Source organism: Streptopelia decaocto (genome assembly GCF_964273445.1).
Source record: "Streptopelia decaocto genome assembly, chromosome: 10".
Lineage (NCBI taxonomy): Eukaryota > Metazoa > Chordata > Aves > Columbiformes > Columbidae > Streptopelia > Streptopelia decaocto.
This window is the reverse complement of record NC_138665.1, coordinates 188,641-204,862: the sequence shown is the minus strand read 5'-3', so window position 1 is coordinate 204,862 and position 16,222 is coordinate 188,641. Positions and strand designations below refer to the sequence as shown.

Below are 16,222 nucleotides of genomic sequence, written 5' to 3'. Positions count from 1 at the left end.
CAGGGGGAACGACGTGCCCCAGCCCCCTCCGAGCTGACCAGCAGGCTCATGCCAGCAAAAGCGGGGCTGGGGGTGGGAGGACGAGGTTGGGACAACAGCGTGGCCCAGGGCCTGTGGTGGGCAGGTGTCCTGGGGCCGATGGAGGATTCCCATTGCTGGCCAAGAGCCTCAAAGGATACCACAGAGGTTCTGCCACTTTAAATGGGTTGGAAACTGGCTGTCCAACAGGTCATGAGATGCCGCTGGAAGGAGCCACATGAGGGAGCCCATGGCCACTGAGGGAACCCACGGCTCCCACCCCTGGCCTGTCTGTAGCCATCCTCGTGGCTGTACCTGTGCAGGGGAAGCAGACAGCTGGTGTGAGATGGTGCAGGGACCCACAGCCCAGTGCTGGAGAAGACCCCAGGAGACGGGTCTGGCCAGGCAGAGAGTCTTGTAAGCAGGAGGGAGGGGGCAGCAGAAGGGTGGCAGGAGCCCTGCGGAGCCGCCACAACCCAGGCTTCCCCTCCGCCAATCCCACTGCGAGTCACAGCGATTTGCTGCACAGGTTTCCTGAAGGACCTCTCACATTTTCAAGGTTTGTTTGTAAAACATCTGTTTATTCATTTACCACAGGACCTACCAGGTCTCCTGCAACTTGCATCCACCAAGCACAAGGTCCTGCTGCAATGGCAGTGAGGTCCTTCCACCCTTCTCCCAAGGTTTGCTCTCAGCGCACCTCCTGTCCCTGCCCTGCACCTCACCTGGTCACATCTCTGTTTTACCCTCCTCCAAACACGTGTTGGTGCCACACAGCTGGCTGTACCCTCAGACAGAGCCCAGGGTCAGCTGGCTCCAACAGTGATGCTGTGCCCATCCTGTGGTGCAGCAGGTCCATAGGACACCCCAGCCAGTGAAAAGGACCTGCTTAGTCTGTGATGAGCAACTGTCCAATAGGGACTCCCCCAGGTGCCCCTGTCCTGGGTGGGGACGTGCATCCTCCCCTGAAAGTCTGTGTCTGACCCATGGATGGACATCTCTACTGCCTGCCAATGACAAGGCTGTCCCTCAGCCAGACTTTCTCTTCAACAACCACAGAGAAGTCACTGAAGCAGTTAGAGGAAATACATGTACAATAAATGAGATAGGCCTTGGGGTCAATGCTCATTATGACAAACATAATGAGGTTTTTAGCAAGGCAGAAGTCCCGGCGGTTCGGCGCTCACAGGCTTGGTGGGACAAAGGGCACATGCTACAGTGCTCTTCCTGCAGATAATGGCTCCCAGCCCTTGGAGGTGGCCACTGGTGGCCCTGTTGCCTTTGCTGTGGGCAGCGGCTGGTACCCTGCTGGCATGGCAAAGCTTGGTCTGTTTGCCACCATCGTGCTCCTCTCCCTGTGTGTGCTGCCATCAAATGTGGCTCTGACTGCGTAAGGCTGCTCAATGCTAAAATGTTGCCATTGTCTCCTTTGCCAGGATTTCCAACCTGACCCACTAATGCACTCTTGGTTTATTATTCCTGCATTTCATTAGGCAGACCATGTGCTCTCACTAGCACTGAAGTTAACCTGTGTTTACCTTCAAGGCCTTACACGTATTCCTGCTTCCCAGAAACCCACATCTGCATGGCAAAGGTGGGGTCAGACGTTCAGCTTTGTCTCTCCAAAGCTCGGTCCCTCTTCTGTTTAACCACACCAGCGAAAAGCCAGCATGCCAGCACCACACGCGCTGTCGCCCCATCTCTCCACACTCCTTTCAGACAACATGTCTGTGTCCTGCAGGGTCCCCATGCTCCCCATGACGCCCCAGCTCTGCCTGTGGACAGGGACCGGGCAGAGCGGGCGGGAGCCGCAGCAGCATTCGTTTCTGCTCCTTCTGCAGCCCCTGGGGGACTGTGGTTGGCATCGCTCAGTCCAGGGGGACACAGCGAGCCTCGTGTCCTCCCCAGAGCACCTGGGCTCTTCCTGCACCACCCAAAGCGTCTGCAGGCACGTGGGACCCACAGCCGGCGTGAAGACCAGAGGCATCAGTGAGCATAATGCTGCCTGTGCCATTCCTTGCTCCTCTCCCATGCCCAACACTTTGCCCTGCTCATAGGCATCCCCGGCTAGCTCAGAGCTCACTGCTGAGGGTGGTCATCTCCTTCACGCCCACTGGATACTGACACATCTTCTCAACAAAGGGGCGCAGAGGTGCCCGTGCCTGGCACAAAGGCACAGAGGTGCGATGGTAAGGGCACTGACGAGGTCCCCCGTGCTGACTGGCTTTTCCGAGGTAAAAAGCCTGTCTGTGCAAGGTTGCCGAACACATTACTAGAGCTGCAGTGGAAGAACAGTCATGTAAATATATTAGGGGCCCAGCCATGGCCAGGGGATGCAAAACCATGTGTAATGGGCACACAGTCATCTGCAGGAGCCAAAAATGGGGGTAGGTGTTTCATCGGTGCTCTGGCTTCCCCACTGGCCCTGCCAATGGCCAGCTCCCAGCCCTGCTCATGACATTGGAGCTCTAGGGAAGAAGAACATTTTTGCCTCCCCATGACAGCTCTGCTGTTCGGCAACTGCCATGGAGTTCCACCTGCTCCCACCAGTGGTCTCTGCCAGCCCCAGCTTGGGGGTCCCGCCGGGCACTGGGGTGGGGGCCGCTGCAGCCGTGCCCAGGAGGATGCCCCGCACCACTCTGTGTCCTGCTGGAGGAGAGGGCTGGCTTGAGGATTCTGCGCCCTCACCCCAGGGGCCTCCATGTCAGCCCTCCACAGCTCCAGGGAATGGAGGTTTTGCTGGGGACACAGAGGAGCAGAGCATGAGCAGCCCCTTCTTCTCTGCTTTTAACCCCGAGCAGCTGAGATGTGCCAGGCTGAGCTGGCACAGCCCCAGCCCTGCTCTGGAAGGATCTTTGGACTTCGTGCTGATGTTTACTTTTATTTAGCAGCACGATTCACTTTCAATGCATAGGACTGCCCTCTGCCCCCTCTCCCCCTGACTCTCTTTGCCTTCACTCTCTTATCCATCATCCCTCCACCCCTGGGGCAAAGTCACAGGAGGAGGGACCTCTCACCCGAGGCACTGGGGAAACATCCCCTGGGCACCCCAGAGCAGCCATGCACCTCCCACAGTGGACTGCAGCCTGGGTGCTCCTGCTCCACGGTATGTCAGAGGGGCTGGGCTGGGGAGTGGGGTAGGCTCTCCAAGGGACACCACATCCTGGGAACCCCCAGGACCCAGGCTGCTCCCAGCGTGGGATGTCAGCAGTCTGAACCACAGCTTTGGGTGAAGCAAGGGTGGGTTTGCCCACAGGGAGACTGGTTGTGCTGCTGTTCCTGCCTCACTGCCCCAGGCCAGGGGAGCCCGGCTGCTGAGAGGAGCTAATGCTACCTGTCTGACCCAGGGATGAGCTCTGGGGTGGTGACGGGTAAGGAGCAGCTCCCAGGGACACAGCAGCTAGGCACCCAAGGCCACACTCTGCTCAGGGTGCCCCATTTTCCCATTGCCCCATGGACCCAAGCCTGGTGCCCTTGGTCCGAGATGAAGAACCAGGTCCCTGCCCACAGACTGCAGCGGTGACAGAGCAGTGCTGGTGGTGGCAGCAGGTGCAGAGCAGCAGCAGGGAGAGGCCAGGTCCTGCCAGGGCACATCCCTGGTTGCCAGCCAGGTTCTTCAGCAGCCGCAGTGGCAGGGATGCTCAAGGCTGGTTTCTGCCAACCACCTCCCTGGTTCCCAGGCACAGTAGGCACGGTTTGCACCGTGTGATGATCCCACTGCACCCCGGAGCCTGTCCCCAGGCGTGCCATGAGCGCTGGCCATGCCTGGCAGCATTTACTTCCTCCTGAGCTGGCTAATGGTGTTGGGTTTCACCCACTGTTCCTGGGGCTAGAAACACTGTTTTTTGCAAAAAAGCTCCCAAACTGTCTGGCTTCATGTTTGGGGCTGGGGTCAAGAGTCACAGCTGCCCCAGTTCTGGCTCTGGGCTGGAGCAGGACTCTGAGTCTTCAGGGTGTCCCCACATCCCCAGGCTGTGCTGCAGGCCAGCCACCACAGGCTGTCTCCACCAGGACTGATGTCCGGAACTGCTCTGCAGACCCACCGGTGAGCCCCACCATGACCAGCCCTACCTGTTTCTGAGACACCCCGCATGGGGTCACCCCCTGTAGTCCCGCCACTGCAGCTGGTGTGCACCCCCCAGCACGTGTCTCCTTGTGCCACCAGTACCTGCCATCCACTGCCACCAACACCACAGCAAGGCTCGCTGCTCTGCGGGGCACCATGCGAGCCCACGGTGTCCATGCCTACATCGTGCCCTCCACGGACGCCCACATGGTAAGGCAGCAGATTGCTCGCGCCCCTGCGGACGGGGTCCCCGGCCGCTGCACGCAGCTGCATCTCACGGCTCTGCCCCTGGCTCCAGAGTGAGTACATTGCGGAGCGGGATTCCCGGCTGGGCTGGCTGACCGGCTTCACGGGCTCTGCAGGTGAGAGCATCCTCGCCGCCCTGGGTTCCCTGCTCGGGGGGGGCAGCACCCAGCTGCCTGCTGGTCCCCATCCTTGGGGATCCTCAGGGCAGGGGATGGTCCTGCTCAACACATGAGGTCAGGCCAGGAATCCCTGGGGGTCCCCATTGGCCACCTGGAGAGGGGGGAAAGGTGACACCTGACCCCCCACTCCTGTCCCAGGCACCGGTGTGGTCACACAGGACAAGGCCGCGCTCTGGACCGACAGCCGCTACTGGACCCAGGCAGAGCGGCAGCTGGACTGCAACTGGGAGTTGCAGAGGACAAGTCAGTGGGGGGCAGGTTGGGGGGTTGCTGCATCCTCCCACCCCCAGGACACACTCGTCTGGGCTCAGTGTGGTCCGGGACTTGGCTCCTTGCGGTGCCACCCAGCTCTCTCCTGCAGCATGGATCGAGTCCATAGGACTGTGGATCATGGAGGCAGTTCCTGTTGGGGGGAATATCAGCTTGGACCCCTTCCTCTTCTCCATCGGTAGGGCTGGCCATCACACAGGGTGACCCTTCCCAACATGAGGGCAGCTCTTGGGTGTGGATTTGCCAGGTGCCCCCAACTGTAAGCTGCTCCCCTGCCACCTCAGACACCTGGAACAGCTACAGCCAAGCTCTGCATGGCTCTGGCAGGACCCTGCTGCCCATCGAGACCAACCTTGTGGATCAAGCGTGGGGTGACCAGAGACCCCCTCCACCCTCCGGTGAGATCTACAGCCTCCCGGCAGCATTCACAGGTACGACCATCGTTGTCTCTGAGGCTGCTGTGCAGATGCTCACCCACAGCAGCCCCCAGCCTGGGGATCCGTGGTGGTCCCTGAGCTGAGCCAGCTTCTCACTGCCCTCCAGGGAGCAGCTGGCAGGAGAAGGTGGCTGGGATCCGGCAGCAGATGGAGCAGCACGTTCGACGGCCCACAGCTGTGCTGCTGTCAGGGCTGGAGGAGACAGCCTGTGAGTAGCCGAGGTGCTGCGGTGGGAGCCGTGGTGGGAGCCATGGTGTGTGCTGTGGTGGGAGCCGTGGTGGGAGCCATGGTGTGTGCTGTGGTGAGAGCCATGGTGGGAGCCATGGTGTGTGCTGTGGTGGGAGCCGTGGTGGTAGCCGTGGTGGTAGCCGTGGTGGGAGCCATGGTGGGAGCCATGGTGGGAGCTGTGGTGGGAGCCATGGTGTGTGCTGTGGTGGGAGCCACGGTGGGAGCCATGGTGGGAGCTGTGGTGGGAGCCATGGTGTGTGGTGTGGTGGGAGCCGTGGTGGAAGCCATGGTGGGAGCTGTGGTGGGAGCCGTGGTGTGTGCTGTGGTGGGAGCCGTGGTGGGAGCCATGGTGTGTGCTGTGGTGGGAGCCGTGGTGGTAGCCGTGGTGGGAGCCATGGTGGGAGCCGTGGTGGGAGCCATGGTGGGAGCCATGGTGTGTGCCGTGGTGAGAGCCGTGGTGAGAGCCATGGGCTCAGAGCCCTGGGGGTAGGAGGGCAGCTGGCAGACGCAGGCTCAGAGGTCTCATTCCTGGCAGGGCTCTTCAACCTCCGTGGAGATGACATCCCCTACACTCCTGTATTCTACGCCTACACCCTGCTGACCAACACCAGCATAAGGTAGGTGGCATCTCCTTGCAGGCAAAGGGCACAGATGGGGCTCTTTCCTTGCTTTTGTTCCAGCACCAGCACCCATGGGACCCTTCCCTCAGCCCGGCTGGCCCCTTACCCAGAGCCCATCACATCCTGCAGTGCCGAGCCTCATTGCCTGTCCCCTCCAAGTCTCACATCATTCCCAGGTCCAGCCTCAACCGTTCCAGCCCACCCTGGGGTGCAGCACCCTCTCACCCAGCACAGCCTGAGGCCAACCCCCCATCCCCAGCCCAGCATCCCCTCTGAGCCCCCCAGCCAGCCCCCTTCGAAGTCTCAACAACATGGTCAGGCTTGGGGGAAGCCAGGGGCAGCAGGCCGACCCCACAGCTGTGCCCACCCTATCCCGCCTCCTTCCCCAGTCTGTTTGTGGATAAGCTGCGGCTGACGGCTGCGGCACAGCTGTCCCTGCGGGCAGACTGCCCGGGGCCGCTGTGCGTGGAGCTGCAGGACTACAGTCAGGCACTTGTCCACCTCCGCCTCTATGCCCACGGCAATGTCACCATCTGGCTGGGCACCCAGTACACCACCTACGGCCTCTACGGTGTCATCCCCCAGGTGGGCACCACCGCATGCCGGAGATAGCACCGGCATTGCTGAGCCGGGCCGTGGGTAACCTGGGTCCTGCTGGGCTCGGGGACGGACCTGTGCCACTGAGACATGGGGGTGCAGGGGGTGCCATGGCTGTCCCTGGGGCAGAAGGGGTGGGGGGCTGTGCCTGGCCATGTCACCCCTAGCCTGCCCTTGCAGGAGAAGCTGCTGGAGGACAGCTACTCCCCCGTCATGCTGGCCAAGGCTGTGAAAAATGTCAAGGAACAGGAGATGCTGCGAGCCGCTCACGTAAGGGCTGTCCCTGTCCCTGCAGTCCTGAGCAGCAGTGGGGGGCAGCTGGGGGAAGCGGGGTGCTGATGCCCCCTCCCCTGTTGCTGCTGTGCCACCCCCAGGTTCGGGACGCGGTGGCTGTCATCCAGCACCTGCTGTGGCTGGAGAAGATGGTCCCTCAGGGGCAGGTGGACGAGTTTTCGGGGGCACAGCACATCGACATGCTCCGCCAGTCAGTACTGCTGATGTGGCCCCCCCTGCCCGGTGCAGGGCAGCCAGACAGCCCCCGCAGCTCCCTCTCTGCTGCCTTCCAGGGCCCAGGAGCACAGCCGCGGGCCCAGCTTCCAGTCCATCTCTGCCAGCGGGCTCAACGCAGCGCTGGCCCACTACAGGTATGGCCCGGTGGGGAGCGGGCAACTGGAGGCTGGGAGCAGGGTCTGACCCCCCTCCTCTCGCAGCCCCTCCAACAGGAGCAGCCAGAAGCTGTCTGTGGATGAGATGTACCTTTTGGACAGCGGCGGGCAATATCTGTGTGTAGTTCTTAACCTGGACCGCCCAGCACTGCACAGCCCCCCATGCCCGCACCATGCCCCTGCTGCAACGTGGTGGCAGGGGGCTCCAAGGCCAGCACTGGTGCTTCACTGCCTCTGTTCGTGTCCCCCCTTTGCAGCGATGGGACAACAGACATCACACGGACTGTGCACTGGGGCGTGCCGACCCCACTCCAGAAGGTAGCAGTCCCGCCACGCCACCCAGCAGCCCCCTGCAGTGTCCAGGTCCCCCCGTGTCACTCAGCACCAAGGTCCCAGACAGGGCTGGATGTGCCGTGGGTGGCATGCAGGTACCACCACACTCAGTCCCCCTGCAATGCCCCTCGTAGGAAGCCTATACCCGTGTGCTGATGGGCAACATTGACCTGTCCCGCCTCGTCTTCCCGTCCAACACGGCAGGTGGGTGCTGAGACAGGCGTTTGGCAGCTCAGCCCTGCCCAGGCCCCCAGGCATGGGGAGGAGGAGGGCAGGGGACAGCCCTCACCTCACTGGCCCTGTCCTACCTTATCATTCCCCAGGGAGAACGGTGGAGTCCTTTGCCCGCCGGGCGCTCTGGGACGTGGGACTCAACTATGGCCACGGGACTGGCCATGGCATCGGCAACTTCCTCTCAGTCCATGAGTGTAGGTGCTGCAGCACCAGCACAGGGGACATGGGCTGAGTTGTGGAGGAAAGGACAAGGACAGGGGTCCATCTGGGGCTTCTCATGGCCCAGCTGAGCCTCTTGCTGTGGGCAGATGTCACCCTATCTGGAGGGTGCTGTGGTCTTTGTCAAGCTGTCCCCACAGCACACACCATCTCCAGGAGCTGTAACCCACCCATGTCCCCTGCAGGGCCCGTGGGCTTCCAGTCCAACAACGTGCCGCTGACAGCTGGCATGTTCACCTCCATTGGTACGTGTGCCCACTGCTCTGGCCAGAGCCTTGGGCTCTCAGAGATGTCCCTGGGCAGTAGAGTCTGGCCAGGGAGGAGACATGGAGCTCTTGGCCCCTCTAGGGTGGGGTGGGCTGGGGGAGATGCTTGGGCTTGGGACTCACCAGGCACCTTCCCGGCCCCCAGAGCCTGGCTACTACCAGGACGGCGAGTTTGGGATCCGCATTGAGGATGTTGCCCTTGTGGTGGAGGCTCAGACCAAGGTAGTGCAACGGGGATGGGCTGCAGGGGTGGCACGGCACCAGTGGGCTGCACCAGGCCAGGGGTGGGGGCACCCCCAACACCACCTCTCTGCGGCAGCACCAGAGCGGCGAGAAGCCCTTCCTGACCTTCGAGGTGGTATCACTGGTGCCCTATGACCGCAACCTCATTGACCTCAGCCTCCTGTCACCGGAGCAGGTACAGGGAGAGCGAAGGGGGCTGAGGGGTGGACGTAGCAGAAAACCAAGATGGTGGTATGAGGTTAGGGTGGGTAAATGGGGCCAGGACAGGGAAGGATGGAGAGGAGCAACAGGGTAAATGGATGGGGAGGGCCAAGAGGGTACAAGGGAGATGCGGGCAGTGACGGGGTGCAGGCAGCTGGGGCAGACCCCCAGTTCCCCGTGACGCCTGGCCGCAGATCAGGTACCTGAACACCTACTACGAGACCATCCGGGCACGCGTGGGGCCGGAGCTGCAGCGGCAGCAGCTGGAGGAGGAGCACCGCTGGCTGCAGAGGAGCACGGAGCCCTTCCCGCTGGGCAGCGCCGCCACCACCGCCACCGCCACCACGGGCATGCTGGCCCTCACATCCTTCCTCTCCACGCTGCTCATTGGGCTGCAGGCCTGACCCTGTGCTGGCCCCACGCCAGCCTCTTCTCTGCTGTAGCTGTTTCTTCTCCTTGTCGCTCACTTCCTTTTTTTTTGTTTTCTACTTGCTCATTTGTGATTAAACATGAGCAACACCGGCGGGTGCCTGCGCACGGCCGCTCCCTGCCGCGGCGGCCCTGCGTGCTGCCAGCCCGCCCGCCGCCTCACTGCCTGCTGTGGGGCTGGGCTCTGGCCCCACATGGCCCTGGGTCCCACACATGACTCTGCCCATGCTGTCTGCGCTGCCCTGAGCTGGACAAGCCAGTACCGGCAGCAAGGAGGCAGATTCAAGGCAGATTTTAATTCTCGGGACAAGAGATGGAGGAACTGAAGCAAGACGGTTCAGGTCAGCTGGCCCAACCAGGGCCATCTCGGCTGCCCGTGGGTGCCAGCAGCGGGGTGCTGATGGCAACGTCCCACTGGGCTCAACGCCCGGCCAGGAGGACCTGTGGGTGCAGGGGACATCCCGGACCCAGTGTTACACAGAGGGCTTGGTCATCTTGCGCTGGCAGGGAGAATGCGTGGGCACAGGGAGCGGGGCAACCTTCACCTTTGCATGGGGGGACGCGGTGCCCACCAGCAGCATCACCAAGCGGCAGCAGCATCACAGCGGGGTGGCAGGGTGCAGGCAGGCACCCCGCCCCAGGGGCCCTGGGCAGGGGAGCAGCTTTGTGGAGGGTTTCCTTCCTCCTGCCCCAGCCTGCGCACCCGCCAGCCACCCTGAGCCGCGTCGCTACGAGCATCTCTCATGTGACCGCTGGCTTCCTGTGTGCTTCCCGGCCCCAGTGCCAGCGTTTCGGTACGTGCTGTGCCAAACGCTGCCCAAACGCTGCACCTTTGCTACCGGCCACAGCACCATGCTGCGCCGCAAGCCCTCCAACGCCGGTGAGAAGGAGCCAGGACACAGGAAGGTGAGCGCCAGTGGTGTCCAGCTGCCCAGGGTTCCATGTGTGCTCAGCACTAGCTGAGTCTGGGCTGCCCATGGGATGCCGAGCACGGACAACGTGGTGCCGGGGCTGGGGCAGATGTGGGACAGATGTGGGGCTGAGTCCCACAGGGCTTGGGGCCAGCACTGCCAGCAGTCAGCGCCTGCCACTGCTGGCCACCGTGACCGTGTTGGTGCGTGGTCCTGACCTTGCCCCACGCCCTGCAGCCCGCTGGGATCCACACCCGCAGGCTCAGCGTGGGTGCAAACCGGGGTGCTGGTGGGACCCATGGGATTCTGCTGGGGGGCAGTGGCTCCCCCTCCTTGAAGTGTGGGTGGCTGCCTGCCATTTCCTGCCGAGAGGGGGATGGCGGCGGTGCTGAGCGCGCAGCTCCCAGCCTGCACAGCAAGGTGTTTGCGGTCGAGGTAGCGCGAGGCTGCAGCTCCGTCACGTGCCTTGGTGGCTTCCGCCAGCAGCGCCGTGCCAAGGGCTGGGAGCCACCGGCAGCACCGGCTGCCAGCACCGTAGCCTCACAAAGAGCTGCTGCCACAGCCGGGCCATACGCCATCCCATGCCACCCCACCTGGAGGGCTGGAGCCACCGGTGGGGGACACAGACAGTGCCTGGTGCCATGGTCCTGCCCACGGCACGCAGACATCCCAGCAGGGCTGCAGGCCACGGCCGCTCCTCTGTGCTGGGAAGCTCCTGGGGGAAATCTGTGTGAAGCCCCCCGCCCTGTGCTGGGGGTGACCCAGTGGGCCCGCCGGGCATCCCCTGCTCTTGCCCAGCCGCAGCTGCTGCTCTCACTTCCCCCTCGCTGCCGTGCTCCCTGGGGGCCTGGCAGCCAGGCTTTCCACAGCTGCTCTTGCACTCCTGGTTCCTCCAGCTCCAGGGCAGCTGCCAATGCTGCAGCTCTCCTGGCTGTGGGGGACATGGACAGGGAGCTGTTTCATCTGAAGGATGCAGGGGGAGAGACCTGAGGCATTCAAGTCACCTGGGTCTCATGGGCTCAGGGTTGCTGGGCTGGAGTGTGGCAAACCGCCGGCATCTCCTCTGTATGGACGCACCAGCTGAGCTGTTCATGCTAAGTAAAGCCACGGTGCGGATGGACCTGGGTCTCCCTCGTCTGAACCAACCCTCTATAAGAAAATGGCAAAACCGAGTAATAAAGGATGCTCAGTCAAGTTGATAAAAGGAAGGAGGGGAAGGTGCAGGGCAGTGTGTGAGCAGGGCCAGGCGGTGCAGGGGCCGGGAAGTGCCGCAGCCGCCAGTGCGAGCAGGATCCTGGGGCGGGTAGAGTAACTTGAGAAAGGAGATTGTGTTTGCAGTGGAGGCAAAACCAAGCACCACGGTGTGAACTGTGAGCGTGCCAGCGGCCAAGCGCTGAGCTGTCCCGGCCCGGCACGCGAGCCAGCTCCCACGGCAGTGCTGGTGCTGGGCATCCCGGGTGAGGGAGACGCAGGACTGTGTGGCCATGGGGGCACCCTGGCTGGCACCAAGGGTGCTCCCAGCACGGGGAAACACTTCCCACATGGGACAGGCACCTGAGGGCACAGAGAGAGGAAGGAGGGAAGGAGAGCCAGAGAGACAGGCAGGGGACACAGGGAAGCCTGGAAGAGGTGGAGGGTTGCACTGGGACCAAAATCCAAACCCCACATCGGTGTCTTTGGCACAAAGGTGAGACTGAGCTTGCTGGTGAGGTGTTATGTGGGCTATGGGACCATGTTTGCATGCAAAAAACATGGGCAACTTTTGGCCTTGGAGCCAAACATGAGGGCAGAGTCAGGGTCACAGCAGCACTCATGCTGAAAACAGCCTTTAGCTGTCAGACACTTGCAGGGAAGGGAGGGGCTGCCCCAGGGCACGGCTGGTACAGGAGCAGGACAAGCAAGGCTCCAGGGGGGTGCTGAGCAGAGGGGCTGTGTTGCAGAGCCCCTTTGTTTTCCCAGCAAGCACTCAGCTCGTGTGCCACGACAGCCGCACGGTGCGGTCCCGGCTGCTCCCACGCAGCGCTGCCAGGCTCGGCCCTGGAGCAGCCACAGCGGGTGCCGGAGCAGAGACTCCCAGTGCTGCTCACCGGCAGCTGCACCGTGTGGCGCAGCCACGGCCCTGGGAACTCCATGCCAAGCCACTGCACGTGCACTGAGAGCAACGCTGGGTTTCTACATCCCAGGCCCTGTGAGGCTCACAACACATGATGGCTCTTCGAGTGTGGGCAGGGAGGGTGAGGCTGTGCCAGCCAAAAAACTCTTCAAGCATCAGTGTCACCCTGGGTCTGCTCCGGCTTGCCGAAAGGAGAGTGGGAGCTGGGCAGGAGGGCTCAGGGAGGAGCCCTCACCTCTCTCTGTGTCCACCAGCTCTCCCTTCAGCGCTCCAGCAGCTTCAAGGACTTTGCCAAGTCCAAAGTCAGCTCCCCCGTGCCGAGCGAGACAGAGTTCAACCTGGAGGAGAACGTGAGTGTCCGACCCCCGCAGGGCAACAGCACCCCCTGCCACATCCTGCTCCCCCAGGACCACCTTCCCACCAGGCACAGCCCTTTTCAGAGCCTGTTCCCCCAAACTCCTGGTCCTCTAATGGCCAATGTGCCATGGGGCAGCCCCAGGGGTTCCAGCACCAGCAGCATTTGGGGTCTCACTCCCCCAGAGTCTTGTGTGACCCAGCTGAGGTTTGCCCGGGGGGGCGGGCGGGCTCTGCCTTCACTCTCCATCCCAACGGCAGATCCCCGAGGATGAGCCCAGCAGCACCGGCGCTGACAATGCTGCACGGAGCAGCGGGATGAAGCTGGGCAAGAAGTGGCGGGCCGTCATCTCCCGCACCATGAACCGCAAGATGGGCAGGATGGCTGTGAAAGCCCTCGCTGAGGGGAAGGTGAGCAGGGGCCCAGGCTGGGGGTGGTTCCCCACTCCCCCTCCCTTGGCCTGACCCTGCTCCCCCCAGCAGGGAGACATGGAGGAGGAGGAGGGGTCCCTGTGCCCCCTGTCCCCAGGCAGCAGCACAGAGGAGCCGAGCCATGACAAGCTGCCCCTGTCCTACCTGGAGATGGAGGAAGACGGGCACCCGTCCATCAGCCGCCAGCTGTCCAGCGGTGAGCCTGGCCCTGGCAGCACCCGGGCCCCTCGCCACAATCCACGGGCACATCCTGACCCCACTCCTGTCCCCCCCAGGCAGCGACGTTTCCAGCCCCAGCAACCGGGAGAGCCTGCGGCTGGAGGAGAGCGGCCCAGCCTACACCGGCCCTTTCTGCGGTCGTGCCCGCGTCCACACAGACTTCACACCCAGCCCTTATGACAAGGACTCGCTGAAACTGCGGGTGAGCCACATCACCGCCAACCCGGGGCTGGGGAGAAGGGCAGGACCAGGGCGCGTGCCCTGGGGAGGGAGGGTGGCTGGGGACACCCCTGAGGGAGTGTTCCCCAGCCATCCCCAAGCCTACACCCACCCTCACCCCCATGTCCCTCGGCCCAGAAAGGGGACATCATCGGCATCATTGAGAAGCCACCCGTGGGCACCTGGACCGGGCTGCTCAACAACAGGGTGGGCTCCTTCAAGTTCATCTACGTGGACATCATCCCCGAGGAGTCAGCCCCTGCCCGCAAGAGCCGGGGCCCTGGCAAGAGCAAGCGGCTCAAGCCCAAGACCCTCCACGAGCTGCTGGAGCGCATCAACCTGCAGGTAGGGGACGGGAGCCTGTGGGAGGACAGTGGTACCTACACAAGCCCAGGGTGCCAGCAGAAGGACCACCCTCAGCTCCCCAGCAGCCCTTCGCTGCCCCACATCCCCACGGGTCCCTCCACCTCGTGTCTGAGCACCACCAGGGGGCAGAGGGGAAACACGGGGCTTTTCTGGATGATGCTCGGGCAGATGCCTGCCAGGGATCTGCACCGAGGCAGGAGCCATTACAGCTGGCAGCAATGGCCCGGCAGGGAGAGCTCGGGGGAGCTACGCTGTGCTCAGCTCACCGCTCTGCTGCCCTCCCGCCCAGGAGCACACCTCCACCCTGCTGCTGAACGGCTACCAGACCCTGGAGGACTTCAAGGAGCTGCGGGAGACCCACCTCATCGAGCTGAACATCACGGACCCCCAGCACCGCACCAAGCTGCTCACCGCTGCCGAGCTCCTCCTGGATTACGACAGTAAGAGCTGGGAGGGGTGGCAGGGGGAGACAGCCCGTGCTGCCCTTGGTAACGCACCAGGCAGCCCCGTCAGCAGCCTCGCTGTCTGCTCCTGCCACATCTCATCTCCCCCAGCAGCGAGCGAGCCAGAGGAAGGTGACAGCTTTGAAGCTCAGCCTTCACCCTCGGAGCTCAAGGGAGACATTCCCCGGGACTCGGGCTGCTTCGAGGGATCGGAGACCCTAGACAGCAGCCGGGATGAGGCTGAGCTAGGGGGTCCGGAGGGGCAGCTGCAGGCTCTCTCCCTGGTAGAGTCCTCCTGAGCCCATGAGCAGAGCCCACAGCTGCTTCCCACTTGGACCCTGGCTGTGGGTCTGGACTGGCAGGGATGGCTGCGCACGGGGGAAAGGGGTGAGCCCCACCGCCCTGGTGCGGATGCCCTGCACTGCAAGGGTGCCGGCAGCTCAGCTCCCAGCCCCAGAGGCTGCCCCGTTTGCTGCCCCCAGGACATTTTGCTCTGCGCCGCCTCGCACCACTGCCCAGACATGGGCACTCCGGGCACGCTGGGGCACCGCGCTCCCCACTGAGATGTCTCTGGCCTGGTTTTGCCCCACTTTATCCAAAGCTTTAAGAGCTGTTCCTAGAGTTCTCATCTGCTGTGCTGAATATACAGGAACCTGCAAGGACAGGGAGGTCCACAGCAGATGGGGCTGGAGTAAACCCTGTGCTGAGCAGTAGGGTGTGAGAGGCCCCACCAAGCCCAGCACCACACCATCGGGGGACACCCACACCGCCTTCCTTCCGCCAGTGTAGGCAGGGAAAGGTTCACTGGGACATTTGGGTTGTAGGGGGAAAGGCTCAGCTGAGCTGAGAGCAGCCCAGAAGGGCACTGCAAGCCCCCCCCCGCAGCTCAAGGGGAGCCCCAAAGGCTGCCCACACCTTGACACCAGGCCTGGCCAGGGGGGCTACAAGAGGGAGCTGGAGCAGCTGCACTGCAGCCCCACGGGCAGATGGGCTCAGGGGGGTCAGGCTGGCACAGGCTGCACAGCCCCTCCCAGACTGCCAGGTGCCCCCAAAGCAGCCCCCAGGAAGGGGCGGGGGAGCGGCAGCCCAGGCAGGGCCCCCAGAGCCTCCAGCCGGAGCTGGGGCAGCAGCAGGTAAGGGAAGGCAGCCATATGGAAGCATGGGGCAATCCAACCAAGCAGGCTGGTCCCCAGCTGGGAGTACCTACCCCAGCCCCCTTCAGCCCAGCTCTCACTGCTGCACACGGCCAGCCCCTGCTCTGCAGCATCAGCCTTTGGGCACCCAGTTTGCTCCTTTGTGCTCAGTCCCAATAAAAGCATGCAAGTCTATTTGGCTCCAGCCTTCAGCCTGGTTCCCACCTGCAAGAAGGTGCAGGGAGGGAGCAGCAGCTGCAGGGAACTGCAAGCTCCCCCAGATGCTCCCCAGCTGCACCCAGTCAGCCCACGCTGCAGCATTTGCCCAGCGGGACCCTCTTCCACCCACCCTGGGGGGACAGCAGGACGCAAATAAGACAACACAGATAAAACATGCTGGAAGTGTGAGATGTAGAGGCTGGAAAGGCAGAGGGAAGGGGAAAAAGGCAGCTGGCTTGAGGAGGCACAGACAGAGGCAGAGGCTACAGCTCAGCCATTTTGCAAACCAATTAAGTTTCCTTCATTGTTTTAAAAATAAAATTAAAAAAAAAAAGAGACCCCCCCAACCCTCACCCTACCCCCGACTTCCTTCACAGAGAACCTGAACAGAGCAGACAGGAACCAGAGGTGCAGTCAGCACCCATGATGGTCCGAGCAGGCAGCACTCGAGACATCACCTTAGAAAACAGATCAGTAAAACAAACAAACAAAAAAATACACTTTTTCACAAGGAGTTTGAGATTTGGTCAGTAGCAAGTTGGGGTGGGTGGGCAAGGAGAGA

General features: G+C 62.7%; 2 protein-coding genes across 4 annotated transcripts; both read left to right on the top strand.

The window, feature by feature from the left end:
- Nucleotides 1-3,078: 3,078 nt before the first annotated feature.
- On the top strand, nt 3,079-9,250 carry XPNPEP2 (X-prolyl aminopeptidase 2; the record flags this gene model as incomplete). The annotated part of the gene is made up of 21 exons (XM_082061549.1): nt 3,079-3,124; nt 3,990-4,063; nt 4,184-4,294; nt 4,383-4,446; nt 4,648-4,752; nt 4,871-4,957; nt 5,064-5,210; nt 5,323-5,424; nt 5,980-6,061; nt 6,454-6,649; nt 6,842-6,931; nt 7,036-7,145; nt 7,228-7,305; nt 7,372-7,443; nt 7,584-7,644; nt 7,794-7,863; nt 7,983-8,087; nt 8,298-8,357; nt 8,524-8,600; nt 8,698-8,796; nt 9,017-9,250. 21 exons carry the CDS (start codon nt 3,079-3,081, stop codon nt 9,224-9,226), a joined length of 2,046 nt encoding a protein of 681 aa, XP_081917675.1. The 3' UTR covers nt 9,227-9,250.
- A 720-nt stretch (nt 9,251-9,970) lies between these two features.
- Nucleotides 9,971-16,039, top strand: SASH3 (SAM and SH3 domain containing 3). Of its 3 annotated transcripts, none has more exons than XM_082061860.1 (8): nt 9,971-10,157; nt 12,530-12,625; nt 12,891-13,040; nt 13,113-13,257; nt 13,337-13,482; nt 13,638-13,844; nt 14,155-14,305; nt 14,420-16,039. In XM_082061860.1, exons 1-8 carry the CDS (start codon nt 10,104-10,106, stop codon nt 14,605-14,607), a joined length of 1,137 nt encoding a protein of 378 aa, XP_081917986.1. In that variant the 5' UTR covers nt 9,971-10,103; the 3' UTR covers nt 14,608-16,039. The 3 variants fall into 3 exon arrangements, with proteins under 3 accessions (XP_081917986.1, XP_081917985.1, XP_081917984.1); XM_082061859.1 differs by having other exon boundaries at nt 9,973-10,157; nt 13,110-13,257; nt 14,423-16,039; XM_082061858.1 differs by having other exon boundaries at nt 9,973-10,157; nt 13,110-13,257.
- Nucleotides 16,040-16,222: the final 183 nt, after the last annotated feature.